Genomic DNA, 19,782 nt, shown 5'->3' on the forward strand with positions numbered 1-19,782 from the left:
GCTGTGGCTTCGGCACAGGCGTACTTTGTCTGCCCTGTTGAGGGCAGAGCAAAGTACTCCATTGCGCAGGCCTCTCTGACCTTTCCCGGCGCCAGCGTGAAGACAAGAAGAGGATGTCATTGTAAGAAGATGGGAGGCCCCGGACCGCGACACCCATCGGACCAAACCACAGCGGGACCACCCCTGGGTGAGTATAATTAACCTCTTTTTCTCATCTTTCAGGATACATCGGGGGCTTATCTACAGCATTACAGAATGCTGTAGATAAGCCCCTGATGACGGTGGGCTTAGCTCATCTTCGATTTTGGGGTGACAGGTTCCCTTTAATGTGCTTTAGCAAAGAACATTCAATCCAGGAAACCTGCAATCTCCATACGTCCAGCTTTCCTTAACACAAAAGCACACCTCCACAGCTTGCACCTCCAAAGCCACCCATACTCAAATGCTCTATAAAGCTTGATACTTATCCTCTGGACTCCTCCCACTCTACAGCTGTTCAATCATCCTAACATGAAACATGGCTGATTAAACTCTCTCATCATTTAGTGTGCTGGATGATTTTTCCTAGGTTTATATTACTGAAGCTAACAACCTCAGTGCTACATATCTCCCCTCTAGTATTTTGCTAGTGATTTGTCACTGTATAATGTCACTGGTGAGGCCTGTATTATCTGTACACTATACGCTATATACGGAGCTCATGTAAATAATGTTACTGCTGATCACTTTATTGCCTGTACACTATATATACAGAGCTACAAGCCAATTATCCATACTATTCCATAGGAAGTGGAAATATGAAGAGATTCCACAAAGAAAATAAAAATTAACTTTTATTACAATATTGCATAAAAACAAAATAAAAATGGAAGAAGCTGGCGGCGAAACGTACGTCGGGGTGAGTGGACACCGAACGGGTGCACGAGTACGGAATTTGATAAGCACATAGCAGTTTTCTGGCATCAGTAACAAAACATATATACGTACTATCTTATGTGTCTTGTGATCATTTTGACATATATGGGGACTCTTATTTGATCTGCTGTCTATTGATGGTAATGCTTGTATGGCTCTTCCCATGGTGGATATGGAATTAAGATATTGTTATTAGCCTTATAGGGCAGGATTGAGGGCCATATATAGTGATATTCACATGAGTCTTAAGGTATTCCTCTTTAATATATTCTATTTTCTTATACTGTACTTGTATCTTTTCTATGTCAGATGTAAAATTAGTATTTATAGCTGGGACTATCTAATTACCTGTATTTGTTGGTCTATGTGATTAACTGTTCGGTGTCCATTAACAGTATATTTGCGTTTTTATTTTGTTTTTATGCAATATTGTAATAAAAGTTAATTTTTATTTTCTTTGTGGGATCTCTTCATATTTCCACTTTCTATGGAGTAGTATGGAAAATTGGCTTGTATCATGAATTGAAGTGCCCAATTTGTTATGTGGGACTTGTGTGGTCTATAACTATATACAGAGCTCCTGTGTATAATGTCACTGGTAATCACTGTATTACCTGTACACTGACACTTTGAACAGAGCTCCTGTGAATAATGTCACTGGTGATCACAGTACTTCCTGTCAACTGACACTATATACAGAGCTCTTGTGAATAATGTCACTGGTGATCATTGTATTACCTGTCTACTGAAACTATATACAGAGTTCCTGTGTATAATGTCACTGGTGATCACTGTATTACCTGTACACTGACATCATACACAGAGCTCCTGTGTATATAGTATAAAGGTAATACAAAGATCACCAGTGACATTATACACAGGAGCTCTGTATATACAGGGTGGGCCATGTACTGTCGTATACAGTGTAAAGGTAATACAGGGATCACCATTGACACTATACACAGGAGCTTTGTATATATTGTCAGTGGATAGGTAATGCACTGATCACCAGTGACATTATACACAGGAGCTCTGTATATAGTGTTAGTGTACAGGTAATACAGGGATCACCAGTGACATTGTACACAGGACCTCTGTATATAGTGTCAGTGTACAGGTTATATAGGGATCACTAGTATTATTATACACAGGAGCTCTGTGTATAGCGTTAGGGTACAGGTAATACAGTGATCATCAGTGACATTATATAGAGGAGCTCTGTACATAGTGCAATGTCACTGGTGATCACTGCATTACCTGTACACTATATACAGAGCTCCTGTGTATAATATCACTGGTGATCACTGTATTATTTGTACAATGACACAGTATACAGAGCTCCTAAGTATAATGTCACCAGTTGTAATAATATTGTTATTAGTATTGTGATTATTATTGTAGTATTATTGGGTCACAATGTGATGGTAATATGTGGTCTGGTAATGGTGTTGTGGTGTTTTTCCTGTGTCTGTGGCATTATTCAGTCACTATATGGTGGTAATATGCTGTCTGGTCAGGGTGTGGTGGTATTTGTCCCTTGTATGTGGTATTATTGGTTTTGGTAAAGTGGGTTGTGTTGTGTATGGAGGTCACTTGTTCTCTCTGATAACCAGAAGGGGAAGATTCTTCATTTCCAATAGAGATTAAATACTTGGACGTTTAGCCTCTCCCTTTCCTGTGACTATTACACAGTAGCAAATATGCACTTAAAGAGGTTCTCCAGTGAAAACAAGTAATCACGTATCTTAAGGCTCACAAGTTCAGTATTTCGACAGTATTTTACATCAGTATTTGTAAGCCAAAACCAGGAGTGGGTGATAAATACAGAAGTGGTGACGTGTTTCTATTATACTTTTCCTCTGATTGTTCCTCTCCTGATTTTGTTTTACAAATACTGATATAAAAAATGGACCAAATACTGAACGATTGAAAGTGGCCTAAAGATAAGTGATAAGTTTTAGATTGGTGAAGGTGTGACTGTTGGAACCTGCACCGATCAGCAGAATGTGCAACTTTTATCCTCATTAGTATGGAGCGGCATGTACGACTCGACCACTGATCAATTCATTCCCTAAGTGGTTTCCAAGCATTGCACTTGGCTTTTCCTGGAAGTCCGAGAAGAGGATGAACAGAGCTGTGATCGGACATCCCACCAGCAGCTGCATTTTAAAATGGGGATAAAAGTGTCCTGTCATGGATAAAAGTTCCCTATTCTTCCAACCGGTGTGGTTTCCAATGGTTGGATTCCAATGATCAATAAGTTATCACTTACCTAACCTGTGGATCCGTGATAAGTGATATTTTGTTTTCAGCAAGGAACCCCATTAATGTAAACTACTGTAATTGTGCATCCCAGTTACAGGGGTGCACAGTAGATGTGCAGGAGCCGCCTGTGTTTTACAATCAACGCTCCACTATAACAGAGATAACGGATAACAGGCTCCAGTCCACCCCTGGGTCCAGTTACCAAAGTACCAAACCTTAACAGATAAATGAGGCCAGGAATCATTTCTGCTTTTTATGTGAAGTTAATGTGATCTTGTGATAATGCCAAAAATGGAAACACCAAAGATAACCTTAACGGATATATCAGAGGGGGAAAACCAGCTGAAAAATTAAGTTCTCTATGTATTCATACCAATGTGGAACTGTTAGGTAATGTGCACACATTGTGGAATTGCTGCGGAAATTTCCACAGCAATTCCACAACTCCCTGCCGTGGGAAATACGCATGCGGAATTGGCATGCGTATTCCCACTAAACACTAGCGTTTTGCAAGCAATCTGTGGCATCGCTTGGAAAAATGATTGACAGGTTGATCACACTTGTTAAACATAGTGTTTGATAAGTGTGACTAACTTTTTTACTATTGATGCTGCCTATGCAGCATCAATAGTAAAAAGATATAATGTTAAAAATAATAAAAAAAAAAATTGTGATATTCTCACCTTCCGGCGGCCCCCGCAGCCTTCCCGATCCTCGCGATGCTCCCGGCAACTCCCGTTCCCAGTGAAGCCTTGCGACAATGACCCCAGATGAAGTAGCATCACGCGAGACCACTACGTCATCAGAGGTCATTGTCACAAAGCATCACTGGGAACGAGAGCTGCCGGGAGCATCGATAAGGCCTGGGCTGGATCCGGGGGCCGCCAGAAGGGGAGTATATGACCATTTTTTATTTTAATTCTTTTTTTAGGGCCTGGAGGAGAGTCTCCTCTCCTCCACCCTGGGTACCATCCGCACATGATCCGCTTACTTTGCGCATGGTGGGCATAGCCCCATGCGGGAAGTAAGCGGATCAATGCATTCCTATGTGTGGAATAGCTGCGATTCCGCACAAAGAATGAGCATGCTGCGTACTTTTCCGCAATGCGATTCCGCCATGGAAAAATATGCAGCATTAGCACAGCAATGCGGAATCCCATTGAATTCAATGGGTTGTGTATGCATTTTCGCGGCAAAAAAACATGGCAAAAATGCATACAATCCGCAAACTGTGCCCATAGCCTTAAACAGGTTCAATCACCAGCCCAAAAGTTACCAGTTTTTGCATTTATTTTATTCCCGCTGCTCCCTGAGCATTTGTTAAATCCTCCATATGGTGGGCCTTTTTATTAGCGCTAATTTTTATGGTCTTTATCCAAGGACCATGGCTAACAGGATTCTCTTGAGGCATATCTTTAGATTTTTTGCATTATTGCCTTCTGAGCACCATCCCTTTTGTAAATATCATAAAAACAGCTTCATATATGTCGATTCAGTTGTCACGGGCTGGTCGTGAGAGTCATTGGCCAGTACATATATTGGCCAGTATATATATATATATAAATATACAGTGGGGCAAAAAAGTATTTAGTCAGTCAGCAATAGTGCAAGTTCCACCACTTAAAAAGATGAGAGGCGTCTGTAATTTACATCATAGGTAGACCTCAACTATGGGAGACAAACTGAGAAAAAAAAATCCAGAAAATCACATTGTCTGTTTTTTTATCATTTTTTTTGCATATTATGGTGGAAAATAAGTATTTGGTCAGAAACAAACAATCAAGATTTCTGGCTCTCACAGACCTGTAACTTCTTCTTTAAGAGTCTCCTCTTTCCTCCACTCATTACCTGTAGTAATGGCACCTGTTTAAACTTGTTATCAGTATAAAAAGACACCTGTGCACACCCTCAAACATTCTGACTCCAAACTCCACTATGGTGAAGACCAAAGAGCTGTCAAAGGACACCAGAAACAAAATTGTAGCCCTGCACCAGGCTGGGAAGACTGAATCTGCAATAGCCAACCAGCTTGGAGTGAAGAAATCAACAGTGGGAGCAATAATTAGAAAATGGAAGACATACAAGACCACTGATAATCTCCCTCGATCTGGGGCTCCACGCAAAATCCCACCCCATGGGGTCAGAATGATCACAAGAACGGTGAGCAAAAATCCCAGAACCACGCGGGGGGACCTAGTGAATGAACTGCAGAGAGCTGGGACCAATGTAACAAGGCCTACCATAAGTAACACACTACGCCACCATGGACTCAGATCCTGCAGTGCCAGACGTGTCCCACTGCTTAAGCCAGTACATGTCCGGGCCCGTCTGAAGTTTGCTAGAGAGCATTTGGTTATCCAGAGGAGTTTTGGGAGAATGTCCTATGGTCTGATGAAACCAAACTGGAACTGTTTGGTAGAAACACAACTTGTCGTGTTTGGAGGAAAAAGAATACTGAGTTGCATCCATCAAACACCATACCTACTGTAAAGCATAGTGGTGGAAACATCATGCTTTGGGGCTGTTTCTCTGCAAAGGGGCCAGGACGACTGATCCGGTTACATGAAAGAATGAATGGGGCCATGTATCGTGAGATTTTGAGTGCAAACCTCCTTCCATCAGCAAGGGCATTGAAGATGAAACGTGGCTGGGTCTTTCAACATGACAATGATCCAAAGCACACCGCCAGGGCAACGAAGGAGTGGCTTCGTAAGAAGCATTTCAAGGTCCTGGAGTGGCCTAGCCAGTCTCCAGATCTCAACCCTATAGAAAACCTTTGGAGGGAGTTGAAAGTCCGTGTTGCCAAGCGAAAAGCCAAAAACATCACTGCTCTAGAGGAGATCTGCATGGAGGAATGGGCCAACATACCAACAACAGTGTGTGGCAACCTTGTGAAGACTTACAGAAAACGTTTGACCTCTGTCATTGCCAACAAAGGATATATTACAAAGTATTGAGATGAAATTTTGTTTCTGACCAAATACTTATTTTCCACCATAATATGCAAATAAAATGTTAAAAAAACAGACAATGTGATTTTCTGGATTTTTTTTCTCAGTTTGTCTCCCATAGTTGAGGTCTACCTATGATGTAAATTACAGACGCCTCTCATCTTTTTAAGTGGTGGAACCTGCACTATTGCTGACTGACTAAATACTTTTTTGCCCCACTGTATATATATATATATATATATATATATATATATATATATATATAATTGCATCCTAACACATAATAATTATAACAATCAATGATAATATAACAAAAGCTCCAAACTTTTACGGAAAATCGAGATGGATTATTGCTCCAATGCTCATGTACATAAAAAGGATCCACATTAATTTTCACTGAAAAGTTAGAGTGCTGCCTTATTTTTGGAAATATGCCTATATATTTATACAGACAAAAGTATTTTCATATATTATGTTAAGTGATGTGATAAATATATCTGTTGCACTGGGGAACATATTTGACATGGAAATAATGATTTTTACATATCTTAGTGATTACCTATAGTTAACAAAATTGCAGTTTCATTCTACAATGTTTATTCCTCAGACTGCATGAATGCAGTTTGCAGCCTTAATCAAAATTCAGATTTTTCACTTGTGGGGGACTTTCTCACACTAATATAAACTGGATTTGAGGCTTATGTGTATTTAGGGTGCTGAAGTCTTCAGTGGCTATTAGATAAGCACAGCTTCTATCCTGCACTTATTTCCTCTTCATGTAATGTCTTCCTTTTCTATAGCCTGTGTTCTTTGCCCTCACTGAAATACTTTCTCCCCTCTCCATGCTGTGAAAATCTGCGTGCAACCCCTTTCTCCTCCCTGCTGCTATCTCTAACACTAGGAGAAGGGAGGGCAAGAGCAGAGAGTGCTGACAAAACCAAGATCAGCAAGAGATTTGCAATATTTTTGCAAAAGCAAACGTCCAAATCAGTGTTTCCCAATCTTTGGTCCTCATGGTCCTCAACAGATCATGTTTCCAGGATTTCCCTAATATTATACAGGTGAGAGAACTTGTGGTAATTTCTGATGCCTTAATTCCATGCCTTGTGCAATTCTAAGGAAATCCTAAAAAACATGATCTGTTGGGGGCCGTGAGGACTGAGTTTATGCTCTTGATATAGGACTCACCTGCAGCAGCTATTTGTTTTCTAAAAAAGGCTACGGTAATTAGAAAGTGAGGGAAGAAATAATTGCGTTTACATAACCACAAATATGTGGGTCATTAGTAAGGCCACATACAAATATCAGTGATCAGTGATTTTATCGTACAAGAAAATCGGTCCAAATTTCTTCACTAGTTTTTTATCAGAGTTCCATCAGAGCCTGGTCAGTGTGTCAGTTTTTACCATCACAGTCGGGTCCAAGTTTCATTCGTTTTTCTCAGACGAGAAAGCACAAGAAAAAAAGTTTCTCTACGTTTTCCTATCTAGCAGTCTGTGAAAATCAGACAACACTTGGATGGCATCCGAGCCCTGTCCAATTTTTCACGAACCCATGGAATTTCAATGTCAATTTTGATCCGACAATTGGATCGATATTAAATATGTCCCTGCGATATTGGACAGATCGCTCAGTCTATGAAAGATCATGGACATGTGAACATTCCCTTAGTCTTTCATATGTATGAGTGCTATCTGTAGAAAAACACGGCTAGGCTGTGGGTGCTTTCACAATCTTTTTAAGGCCTCATACAGATGTCAGTTTTTCTCGTACGAGCGCTATCATTCTAGCCCATGACCCGCCTAGGGGACATCACCATCCCAAGAGGGTTGGGTAGAGGGAGCAAAAACTTTCCGCTTCCTCATTTTGAATCTAACAAAAATTTGGTAAAACAGCGTATCCAGCTGGAAAACACAGTTATTTGTTGTGTAATCAGGGGCAGACAGCAAACTGTGATTTTTATTTTTTTTAATGCTGTGATCTTACCTGCTGCGGATTGTATCCATCGTCATCTCAATAGCTTTATCCCAGGAGACAGATCTAGAAATCTGTTTGCAGGGTAGACTTGTCCTTAGCTCAGGCCCTCTTGGGCGACCATCCAATTCCCATTTGAAAGCATCATGGCAGCTTGGAAACCACGTCAAAGTCTTAAAGAAGCAACATATCTACCAAATCTGGATGTTTGCGGTCAAATAAAATGTTATTCTTGATAGTCCTCAATATAGCCCAGTGGCGTGAAGACGAAAGTTGGAACTTGAAGTCTCTTTTTCTATTCCATTTTCCAGAGTTTTGCTCATTTATTCCATCCGATCCTGACTTTACGAACTTTTGATGAAAGCTTTAAATTATGAGCGATGGCATACCGTCGTGATTGGCGTCACAACCTCTTTAGCATCATAACTTCATCTTAAGTTATTTTGATGGTGTAACCAGTGGGACTTTCACAGCATCTTTTCCACCACAGTAAACGCTGTTCTTTGTGACCCGTCTCACAATCCTGACATGGATGATCTCTGGTAATGTGATAAGATGGCACATTAGCTGGCAGCACTGTCTCGGACCACCTTCTTGGTTGACAAACCACGATCTCACTGTTGGGAAAAGAAAAATGAAAAATAGCAACAGATAAAAGAAGTAGCAAGCCAACTCTTTCTGAAAACCATCTGCCGTAATGTGCACCGTGGAGAACGCGGGTTATTTTTATCTGTTTCTTCATCTTCCAGTTGCATAATAATTCTTGATAGACATTGCTGCATATGGATATGGATTTTTAAGACTGAAAGGGAATGAGAAAGTTTAGTTTAATGTATAGCTGTCGATAATCGATAAGGGGGTTCAATGGGTTAGTATCAACAGGACAAAACAATTATTCTCAACATGTTCTTCCCCGTCATAAGCAATGCACAAGGTGACACATGCAGAAACAATGCTGTATTGTCTCATAGAAATCCTCAGAGTATTTGTTACTGCGGCTGTAGGTGGTCCACGGTGTAATACAATATCATTAAAACAGGAATCATAACAACTCATAAATGTTATCACGGTCCTATGCCTCCATAGCAAGACCAATGCAAATAGTAAGTATGGACTCTCCTGCCAATAATAAATGCAGTCTCATTGTCAGAATTTCTATTAGATCACTGAATTACTGAAGTTCACAATTTGACCCATACGCCGCATCTGATAGAGATTTCACACACCTGCTGTGGGTATACTTAAGGGGCACTGGGGACACATAACTAACTATGGCTCCCTGAGGAAGCCAACACAAAACGCACGTTGGGGCTGTGTGCATGGTACCACAAGAGGGGAAAATGGGTAAAAGCTTCTATCTGTTATGGGCATGGTGCTAATAGAGATTCAGACAATGAGGCTGTTGATAGAGTTGCTATTAATGGACTATACACTCCATTTCTTTCGTATTTATTACAGGTGGTCCACAGTGGCAACACCCCAAGGAAATATATACTTAAAGGGATTTTCTGTGTATGAGCTTTTTATGTTAATTGGCTTGCAGTAATTGCAAATAGAAAACTCAGCTTTTACTCATCCTCCCGTGCTCCAGCAATGCCTCTCAGCAGCTGTTCCAGTTTTTGATGACATGCTGCAGCGGTGACAACCCGACTGCAGAGCATGTGACTTCTGCAGCCATCAGCTGGGCTCAACAATGAGTTGCTAAACCCAGTGATTGACAGATCCAAGAAAAAAAACAAAATGAGCGTATGACTGCCAATGTCATTCTGGTTGACAGACAGCTCCCTGCTGCCTAACTGCGCCCTGACAACCTGCCAACAGAGCAGCCCAGAAGAGGTAGAGCTGCTCTGTTGAGGCAAGGTCAAATGATGCAACTCGAGTGGTCTGTGACCGCTCTGAGCTGGCACTGGCAAGAACAGGCAGATAGTTATCAATTACGTGCCTGTCAATTCTTAGCCCCATGAGACAAAAATGAAAAATAGTCCAGGATAACCCTTTCAAATAAAGAGGACATGCTAATAACTGTAAGAAATGGCAAAGAACACACATATAAAATTGATATGCTAAGAAGACTCAGTGTTGCTCATAGTAGCTAATCAGGTTTAATATGATGCAATGACGACACACGAAGCCTATTGCCCTGGGAATGATGGCCGGTAAAGGGATGTTCATAGGGCTCTGGTCCTCCCGATGTGGCCACTGGACCAGGATCCTGTTAATCATTTTAGAACGATCATATCTTACAAACTCCATCAGCATAGCTTGGGCACCAAATAAGTTTATTAAGGCAGCCATCTGACGCAAATAGCCATGACGTGCGACTACCGGGTTTAGGCAAAAAATTGTTTTTTTAGCACTTGCCCCATCTTAATATACAAGGGGTAAAGTCTACGTTACCCAATGATCCATGGTACAGATTTCTGTTTGTGTTTGTGTGAGATGTCGTTTGCTACAATAAACTCTGAGAGCAGCTCAGTAATTATGTTTTGTGACAGCAGTAACATTGTTATTATGGGTAAGTCCAACAAAAGTGAAATGACGAGGGCACTCACCAGTCTTCTTATAGTGCAAAAATCGCTTACTTTATTGATGTGACATCTAAAAATCCAAGGTCGGGTTACCGATGGAGCCGAAGCTCGGGTGAGCAGGAGGGAGTGGAGACGACGGCCGTTTCGCGCTGTGCTTGCGCTTCTACGGGTCAGTGCAGATGAGAGCAAGACAGCGGAAATATAGCACCGGCCAAGGTACCACCCTCCTCCGCTACCTCCCTCCCACAACACATAAAAACACTCTATAAAAAGCACAACTTAAAATAATACAGACATATCAAATATATCTTAACTCGGAACATATTCAATGACAAAACATGCAGTTTTGTGCACAAATACAAACATGTTAAATAACCCTCTTAACATATTAATCATATAAAAGAAACAGTGTGACTGCTCAAAACTTTTACTGAACCTAATCTCACGATTCTAATATCTCACAGAAATATGGATAAATCTACCCTATCGTTGAATCCCAGGGGGCCCATTGCTTCACAACGCATGATCCACCTGGCCTCAACTCTAAGGAGTAAGTTATTCAAATCGCCCCCTCCAGCTGGTAAAGACACCCTTTCCAGTCCTGCAAAAGTGAGGCAATCTACTTTACTCTCATGTTTTTCCCTTACATGCGAGATCAGGCGCGGTACTCCTTTGCCTGTAGCAATCGATCTGCAATGTTCCCTGAACCGCATGAATAGAGGTCGAACAGTTTTCCCAATGTAGTAATACTTGCAAGGACAAAAAATCACGTAAACTACGTGATCTGTCCTGCATGTAATAAAATTTTTTACTACATGTGTGATGCCCCCTATTCTAATGACCCGGTCTGTTACGCGTTGATTGCAGAATGAACAATGACCACACTTAAAGTTACCATGCGGTGCGGTTTTGGCTAGCCAATTTTGGTTTGGTTTAGACAACCGATTTCTCACTAATTTGTCCCTTAATCTTACACTTCTCCTGTTTGCTATAAGGGGACCTCTGGCTGCTACAGCTGCCAACTCTTTATCTTGACTTAAAATGTGCCAATTCCGTTTTATGGCTAGCCTAATCTGGCGGTCCATATTGTTATACGCAAAACAAAAAGTAAACCTCTTTTCTTTTTTACATATTCGTGCCGATGGAACAACCTTATTCTCCATATTTCTTTCCCTCATGACTTCCTCCTGTGCTTGTCCTTGCAAGTATTACTACATTGGGAAAACTGTTCGACCTCTATTCATGCGGTTCAGGGAACATTGCAGATCGATTGCTACAGGCAAAGGAGTACCGCGCCTGATCTCGCATGTAAGGGAAAAACATGAGAGTAAAGTAGATTGCCTCACTTTTGCAGGACTGGAAAGGGTGTCTTTACCAGCTGGAGGGGGCGATTTGAATAACTTACTCCTTAGAGTTGAGGCCAGGTGGATCATGCGTTGTGAAGCAATGGGCCCCCTGGGATTCAACGATAGGGTAGATTTATCCATATTTCTGTGAGATATTAGAATCGTGAGATTAGGTTCAGTAAAAGTTTTGAGCAGTCACACTGTTTCTTTTATATGATTAATATGTTAAGAGGGTTATTTAACATGTTTGTATTTGTGCACAAAACTGCATGTTTTGTCATTGAATATGTTCCGAGTTAAGATATATTTGATATGTCTGTATTATTTTAAGTTGTGCTTTTTATAGAGTGTTTTTATGTGTTGTGGGAGGGAGGTAGCGGAGGAGGGTGGTACCTTGGCCGGTGCTATATTTCCGCTGTCTTGCTCTCATCTGCACTGACCCGTAGAAGCGCAAGCACAGCGCGAAACGGCCGTCGTCTCCACTCCCTCCTGCTCACCCGAGCTTCGGCTCCATCGGTAACCCGACCTTGGATTTTTAGATGTCACATCAATAAAGTAAGCGATTTTTGCACTATAAGAAGACTGGTGAGTGCCCTCGTCATTTCTCTTTTGTTGGACTGTATAGTTGGACTTGTTTCATATACGAGGAGCACCCGAGGTGTGCAATGTGGCAGCAAAGGTTAACCCATTTAAGCACTGAAGTGTGAATTTACCACTTGGCTTGTGACCGTTCTTTTTGAAGGCAGTGCCGCCCCCCCTTTTTTCCTTTTATAGAGACTTGGTATATATTCCTTTTTGGAGGGCTGAGCACGCCTTTGAATTTATCTCTATACGAGGTGGAATCACAGCCTGTGCGTCCTAGTATGGAACATATGGAGTTAACGGCTGCACAACCCAGATTGGGATTACAAGCTGGTCGAGACGATGTGGATAATTATTTCCATGAGTGTGAGCAGGAGGAGGGGATACGCTCTTTTAGTACTAAAGCACTGGAATTTAGAATGACTAACTTGGCTGAAAAAGAAATTAAACTATTTTGGACTAATAAATCACTCCAGTCATATTGTGATAACGGGAGAGTTCCCCGTGGACTAAGAGTATGGAAACAAATTTCGCAGCATAATGATAACGCAGAGTTCCGGAAGGAATGGGAAAGTATTATGCTGAAATGCTCTCAGGATTTATTGGCTTTGGTGCTCAAAACAAACATGCAAAGTTATGAAGAATTAAATAAAGATCTTATTAAAACACAAACAGAGCTTAAAACAAGATTATCTGAAACTCAGTGGACTGCTTTTAATAAAAGACTGGACAATAAACTTACCCCCATTCAAGTTAATGTGAAATTAAGAAAAAGGGACAAATTTGTCCGTGACAAAATTGATTTTGATACAGGACATGTCTTTTCATGGATTAACAAAAGAGAAGATGAGGGGGGAGTAAATAAAAATAGAAATAGAAATAAAAACGGAAATAATTGGAGAAAAAATAATAGAGGAAAAAATAATTACCGTAAAAGAGAATATTTAACCACGGAATCTGAATCTAGCTTAAGTGATGAGATAGGCAATTCGGCAAGTTCCTTAGAAATACCATCAGCGGTGGACTCAGAAATCCCTGAAACATCGACCCCTTTAGAAGAAAGACCCGGAGGAGCAGAAGGAAGAGGCGGGTTGAACAGACAACAGAAACGCAAACACGTAGCGTGGACTCGCAAATATTAGACAATTCGGCTGGTGGAACTATAATTAATTTGACTGACCATATATTAACCCCTATTCATTTGTCGTTGTTAACTAAGGGTTTAGGATTCTGCATTCCTCAGGAGTTTAACCTCACGGATTTTAAGATTGATCTTTTCAAATCAACTAGGAAAATTCATCTTTATAAAATGTTTAATAACAAAGCACCAGTCATACACATTCCAGAAGGAGAAAAACCGGTTATTATTGGTCCATTAGGCTTTATGGCAGGAACAGGGGCTCTGGCTGATGAAAGAGAGGAGGCAAGATTACTCCTAGGTATTAATGATAACATGGAGAGTCAGGCTCCGTTAGAGGATAAAGTTTTGCCTTTCACAGGTGGGGTATCTTCCAGATTTATGCCGGTAGTATCCCCGGGGAATGTGATAGACTTATTCGAGGCTCAGGTGATCAAGGATGTGGAAGCGCTTATATATCCTAAATCCCTTAGTAATTTAACCAAAGAAGAACAGCTAGCCCTCAGAGAAATTCGGTCTTGGGATGATACAGTGGTGAGAGCTGCTGATAAAGGAGGAAAGATTGTACTGCTTCCCAGATCATATTACATCGACGAAGCCAGACGACAGTTATGTGATACACGGGTGTACAGATTGTTATCGGGGAGTCCTTTGCAGAAGTATAAAAGTGACCTTAGGTCTTTCCTAAGAAAGTATGTAGAATTGGGGGTAATAACTCAAAGAAAAGCGGAATGCTTGCTACCGGAGTTCCCCACCAGACCCCACTGGTACCACATTCCGAAGGTGCACAAGTCTGTCCAATGCCCTCCAGGTCGGCCGATCGTATCTGGGATAGGGTCGCTCACTGAGCCCCTGTCCCAGTATATAGATTGGCTTTTACGCCCTATGTTGAGAGATATTCCAGCATATCTTAAAGATACCAATTCGTTTCTCTCCAGTTTACAAGATTTTGATTGGCATGATGGGTACGCTTTAGCTTCTATAGACGTAGAAAGCTTATATACGCGTATCCCGCAAAAAACTGGAGTTGAAGCTATTGGACGGATTTTGTGCACCTTGAATAGGAGTCGGAATTTTGTTAATTTTGTTTGTGAGGCGTTAGATTTCATCTTGACCCACAATGCGTTTATGTTTTTAGATGAGTGGTATGTACAGGAAGTGGGGACTGCGATGGGGACTCCGGTAGCTTGTACTTTTGCAAATTTATTCTTAGGACTCTTCGAGGAAAAATATGTATATACTAATAAGAACAATTTTTTGCAGTACATTAAGTATTATCAGAGATATATCGACGATGTGATATTGATCTGGGACGGTACAGAGGATATGTTCAGAAATTTTGTGTCTTTTCTAAATGAAAGTAATAATATGAACATGTCATTTACGTCAAATTATGGAGGTAACCGTTTAGAATTTCTGGATGTTTTGTTAGAAATAGAGGGAGGTAAAATCTGCACGTCCTTATACCGCAAACCAGTGGCAGGTAATACCATGATGCGATATGATAGTTTCCATCCTTTTCACACAAAATTAGCATTGCCGCGCAGCCAATTTTTACGAGTCAGCCGGGTTAATAACACAGATAAAGGGTTTATGCGACAAACAGAAGAAATGGCGCAAAGATTTAGGGAAAGAGGATACCCAGAAAATCTATTATGTTCAGCACAGGAGGAAGTCATGAGGGAAAGAAATATGGAGAATAAGGTTGTTCCATCGGCACGAATATGTAAAAAAGAAAAGAGGTTTACTTTTTGTTTTGCGTATAACAATATGGACCGCCAGATTAGGCTAGCCATAAAACGGAATTGGCACATTTTAAGTCAAGATAAAGAGTTGGCAGCTGTAGCAGCCAGAGGTCCCCTTATAGCAAACAGGAGAAGTGTAAGATTAAGGGACAAATTAGTGAGAAATCGGTTGTCTAAACCAAACCAAAATTGGCTAGCCAAAACCGCACCGCATGGTAACTTTAAGTGTGGTCATTGTTCATTCTGCAATCAACGCGTAACAGACCGGGTCATTAGAATAGGGGGCATCACACATGTAGTAAAAAATTTTATTACATGCAGGACAGATCACGTAGTTTACGTGATTTTTTGTCCTTGCAAGTATTACTACATTGGGAAAACTGTTCGACCTCTATTCATGCGGTTCAGGGAACATTGCAGATCGATTGCTACAGGCAAAGGAGTACCGCGCCTGATCTCGCATGTAAGGGAAAAACATGAGAGTAAAGTAGATTGCCTCACTTTTGCAGGACTGGAAAGGGTGTCTTTACCAGCTGGAGGGGGCGATTTGAATAACTTACTCCTTAGAGTTGAGGCCAGGTGGATCATGCGTTGTGAAGCAATGGGCCCCCTGGGATTCAACGATAGGGTAGATTTATCCATATTTCTGTGAGATATTAGAATCGTGAGATTAGGTTCAGTAAAAGTTTTGAGCAGTCACACTGTTTCTTTTATATGATTAATATGTTAAGAGGGTTATTTAACATGTTTGTATTTGTGCACAAAACTGCATGTTTTGTCATTGAATATGTTCCGAGTTAAGATATATTTGATATGTCTGTATTATTTTAAGTTGTGCTTTTTATAGAGTGTTTTTATGTGTTGTGGGAGGGAGGTAGCGGAGGAGGGTGGTACCTTGGCCGGTGCTATATTTCCGCTGTCTTGCTCTCATCTGCACTGACCCGTAGAAGCGCAAGCACAGCGCGAAACGGCCGTCGTCTCCACTCCCTCCTGCTCACCCGAGCTTCGGCTCCATCGGTAACCCGACCTTGGATTTTTAGATGTCACATCAATAAAGTAAGCGATTTTTGCACTATAAGAAGACTGGTGAGTGCCCTCGTCATTTCTCTTTTGTTGGACTGTATAGTTGGACTTGTTTCATATACGAGGAGCACCCGAGGTGTGCAATGTGGCAGCAAAGGTTAACCCATTTAAGCACTGAAGTGTGAATTTACCACTTGGCTTGTGACCGTTCTTTTTGAAGGCAGTGCCGCCCCCCCTTTTTTCCTTTTATAGAGACTTGGTTATTATGGGTAAGATCACCGAGCACGTTCTTTCATGATTAAACTTGATGGTAAACATTTTAAAATTGACACTTTCCATTACAATGTGGCTTGCAGCAAATCCCCAACTTCTTCCAGATGACACATGCTCAAATCTCCAGCGGACGCAGGTAGAAGGTACCATCTGGTAGCAGCGTACTTTTTGATGACAAACGCACACTTGGGTCTATGACTGCAATGACACACATCAAGGAAGAGGAGGGAGGGCGGCTGGGAACATTGACTTGCAGCCTCCGCCCTGGGGCACTAATGAATTCCTATCTTTTAATGGCTTACCTTACAATTTTCTTTTTTTTTTTATAAACATTTGTAACATTGGCTCTATTTGTAAGTATAGATGCTTAATATAATTAATATAATGCAATGTGATTTTTTTCGGTTATTTTGGAAAATAAGGGCGATCTTTTGCTCATGCGATATCAGAAAGTACATTGTGAGTACCTTTAGATTTTGTTAAAGTTGGTGGGAAGGAATGAATTTGCACGTCCCAATGCATCAGCTAGAACAGTTGTCTGTGGTCGATGTATGGGACGTTGAGGACCAGCTCTTACCTGGTCTACTTTTGATTAGCCGGCCTGGTGCGATGTCATCGTTGTGCCGTGATACACCTGCCAAGTCTCGCCAAGAGAACTTCCAAAGAAGAGCTGCAGATGCTGTCAAGTAAGAGACGGTTCTCCCTCTCCCATGCCGCAGCCACAGACCACTGTCGTGGCCAATGAAATGGGATGTGCAAATAAATTCACATCAAGTCTATTATTTTTCCATTTTTTAATTTTATAAAAAAATCAACCCTCACACAATCAAAAGAAATCAACGCAAGCCCATAGCTGAGTAATCTCCAGTCATAGGTTCTTGTATTACGTGTATTTTTTTTAAATACATTCTTAGCCATGTTCTTTTTACTTTAAAAGCAAACAAAATAAATAAAATGAGTAACTTTGCAATTTTCACACTGGCCACTAGGGCTGTTTCCTATTCATCCTTCCTTTTCCTTATAGGGAGAGTTTTCAGCAGTTTCATTATTATCAGCCGAGGCAGGATTACGTGAAAAGTAACAACTTTAGCTGATAACACAGGATCACAATAGGCGAGGTCACAGCTGACGCTGCTCCCCTTCCCTTCACAGAGACCATTGCACACGCTCATTAGACACCTCAAATTAAAAGATAGGTCTGCGTCTTTTCTTAGCAGTTAACGTACATGTGGATTTATTGTTCGTTTTTAATAAGCATTGTGATGTGGAAAAAAAAATCATTGGGAATAATTAAAAGAAATACATTTATCGCATAAACGTGATAAATCATTTTCTGATAAAAAATATATATGTATTTTTACTCTAATGTAGTTCATCTTGTCAACAAACATTATGTACCATTTAGACCTTCTGCTAAGTACTAGGATGTATGCTAATATTTGGCAATTAAAGGGATTGTCTATTCATAACCTATTTACAGGATAAGGCCACATTCAGATGTCCATTTTTCTCACGTAGCAGAAAAACGGATGGATTACTCTGATTAGACTTCGATCAGAGTTTCCACCTTCTCCTTTCTGCCAGTCCATGAAAATCAGATGTCATGAGAGTGCAGTCTGAATTTTTCATGGACTCATAGACTTAAAGGGACACTGTCACCTGAATTTGAAGGGAACAATCTTCAGCCATGGAGGCGGGGTTTTTGGGTTTTTGATTCACCCTTTCCTTACCCGCTGGCTGCATGCTGGCTGCAATATTGGATTGAAGTTCATTCTCTGTGCTCCATAGTACACGCCTGCGCAAGGCAAGATTGCCTTGTGCAGGCATGTACTATGGAGGACGGAGAATGAACTTCAATCCAATATTGCAGCCAGCATGCAGCCAGCGGGTAAGGAAAGGGTGAATCAAAAACCCAAAAACCCCGCCTCCATGGCTGAAGATTGTTCCCTCCAAATTCAGGTGACAGTGTCCCTTTAAATAGCTGCTTGGTGTCTTCATGAGAAAAGAAGCTGATGTGAAGTTCCTACCAGCAGTTGCTAAACATTAAATGGCGATGCACACTGTTTGAGGCAGCTGATTGGTCGGGTGCTGGGTGTCAGATCCCTACTGATGTGATATTGATGCCCTATAGTACCTAAGGACAGGTTATTACTACCTTATAGCCGGGCCACCCTTCTAAATTAAAAAATATATATAATATGCTTTAAAAAAAAAAAGCAAAACACTATTGCCACGTACTTCTCTGTTCCTTTTTGTTTTCAAGTTATAGAATTTTGATTAAATATTATGATAGTTCTTTTTAATCTTTTGGACAATGAACACTTACCTATTTAAAAAAATTCTACGAGTTCCAAATTATTATGCAAATGCTATTTTTCTCTCATCTTCCTAAATGGTCAATGCAAATGAGTCAGTACAATATTCACATCATTAACTGTTAGAGTATAAATCAAATTTTATTAAACAAACCACCCAATGATAACAGAATTATTTTTCAAAACTAAAAAAGCTCTAAATGCACTGTTTCAAATTATTAATCACAACAGTTTCCAAACATTTTAAAAGTTGTAAAAGGACTGACAAGGGTCATTTGTTGAATTAGCAGCCTACTGTGTGGAGCATTACATGGGGCTTATTCTGTATGGAGCATTATATGGTGCCCATTCTGTATGGAGCAATATTAGGTACCCATCATATACTGGAGCATTATATGGGGCTCATGATATACTGTATGGAGCATTATATGGGGCCTATTCTGTAATATATGGGGCCCATAATATACTGTGTGGAGCATTATATGTGTTGCATAGTTTGGTCCCAGAAGAAACTTGTGAGAGTAGATTAGAGGTAATTCAACTTTTATCTACACAGAATATGAGGTACATGCATCAGCTTCTTAATACAGCATACCAGGAAGTCTAAAAGACATTTTACTATAGAGAAAGTGAAACCAAAGCACAACAAGTATATGCATTACATTCAACTAAGCATATAACAGTAACAACATTGCCATCTACTGTCAGAAATGTATAAACTCCTCCT

The 19,782-nt window shown here is 40.7% G+C and overlaps 1 protein-coding gene across 2 annotated transcripts in view; it reads right to left on the minus strand.

Moving 5' to 3' along the window:
- KCNJ4 (potassium inwardly rectifying channel subfamily J member 4) overlaps nt 1–19,782 on the minus strand; it is a 236,891-nt gene that overhangs the window by 91,708 nt on the left and 125,401 nt on the right. For both annotated transcript variants that reach the window (XM_069736972.1, XM_069736973.1), the window contains exon 2: nt 8,118–8,722. In XM_069736972.1, coding sequence (XP_069593073.1) covers nt 8,118–8,143 — 26 coding nt within the window. In that variant the 5' untranslated portion in view covers nt 8,144–8,722. The remainder of the gene's footprint in view (nt 1–8,117; nt 8,723–19,782) is intronic.

This window comes from Ranitomeya imitator, chromosome 8 (genome assembly GCF_032444005.1).
Source record: "Ranitomeya imitator isolate aRanImi1 chromosome 8, aRanImi1.pri, whole genome shotgun sequence".
Classification (NCBI taxonomy): Eukaryota; Metazoa; Chordata; class Amphibia; order Anura; family Dendrobatidae; genus Ranitomeya; species Ranitomeya imitator.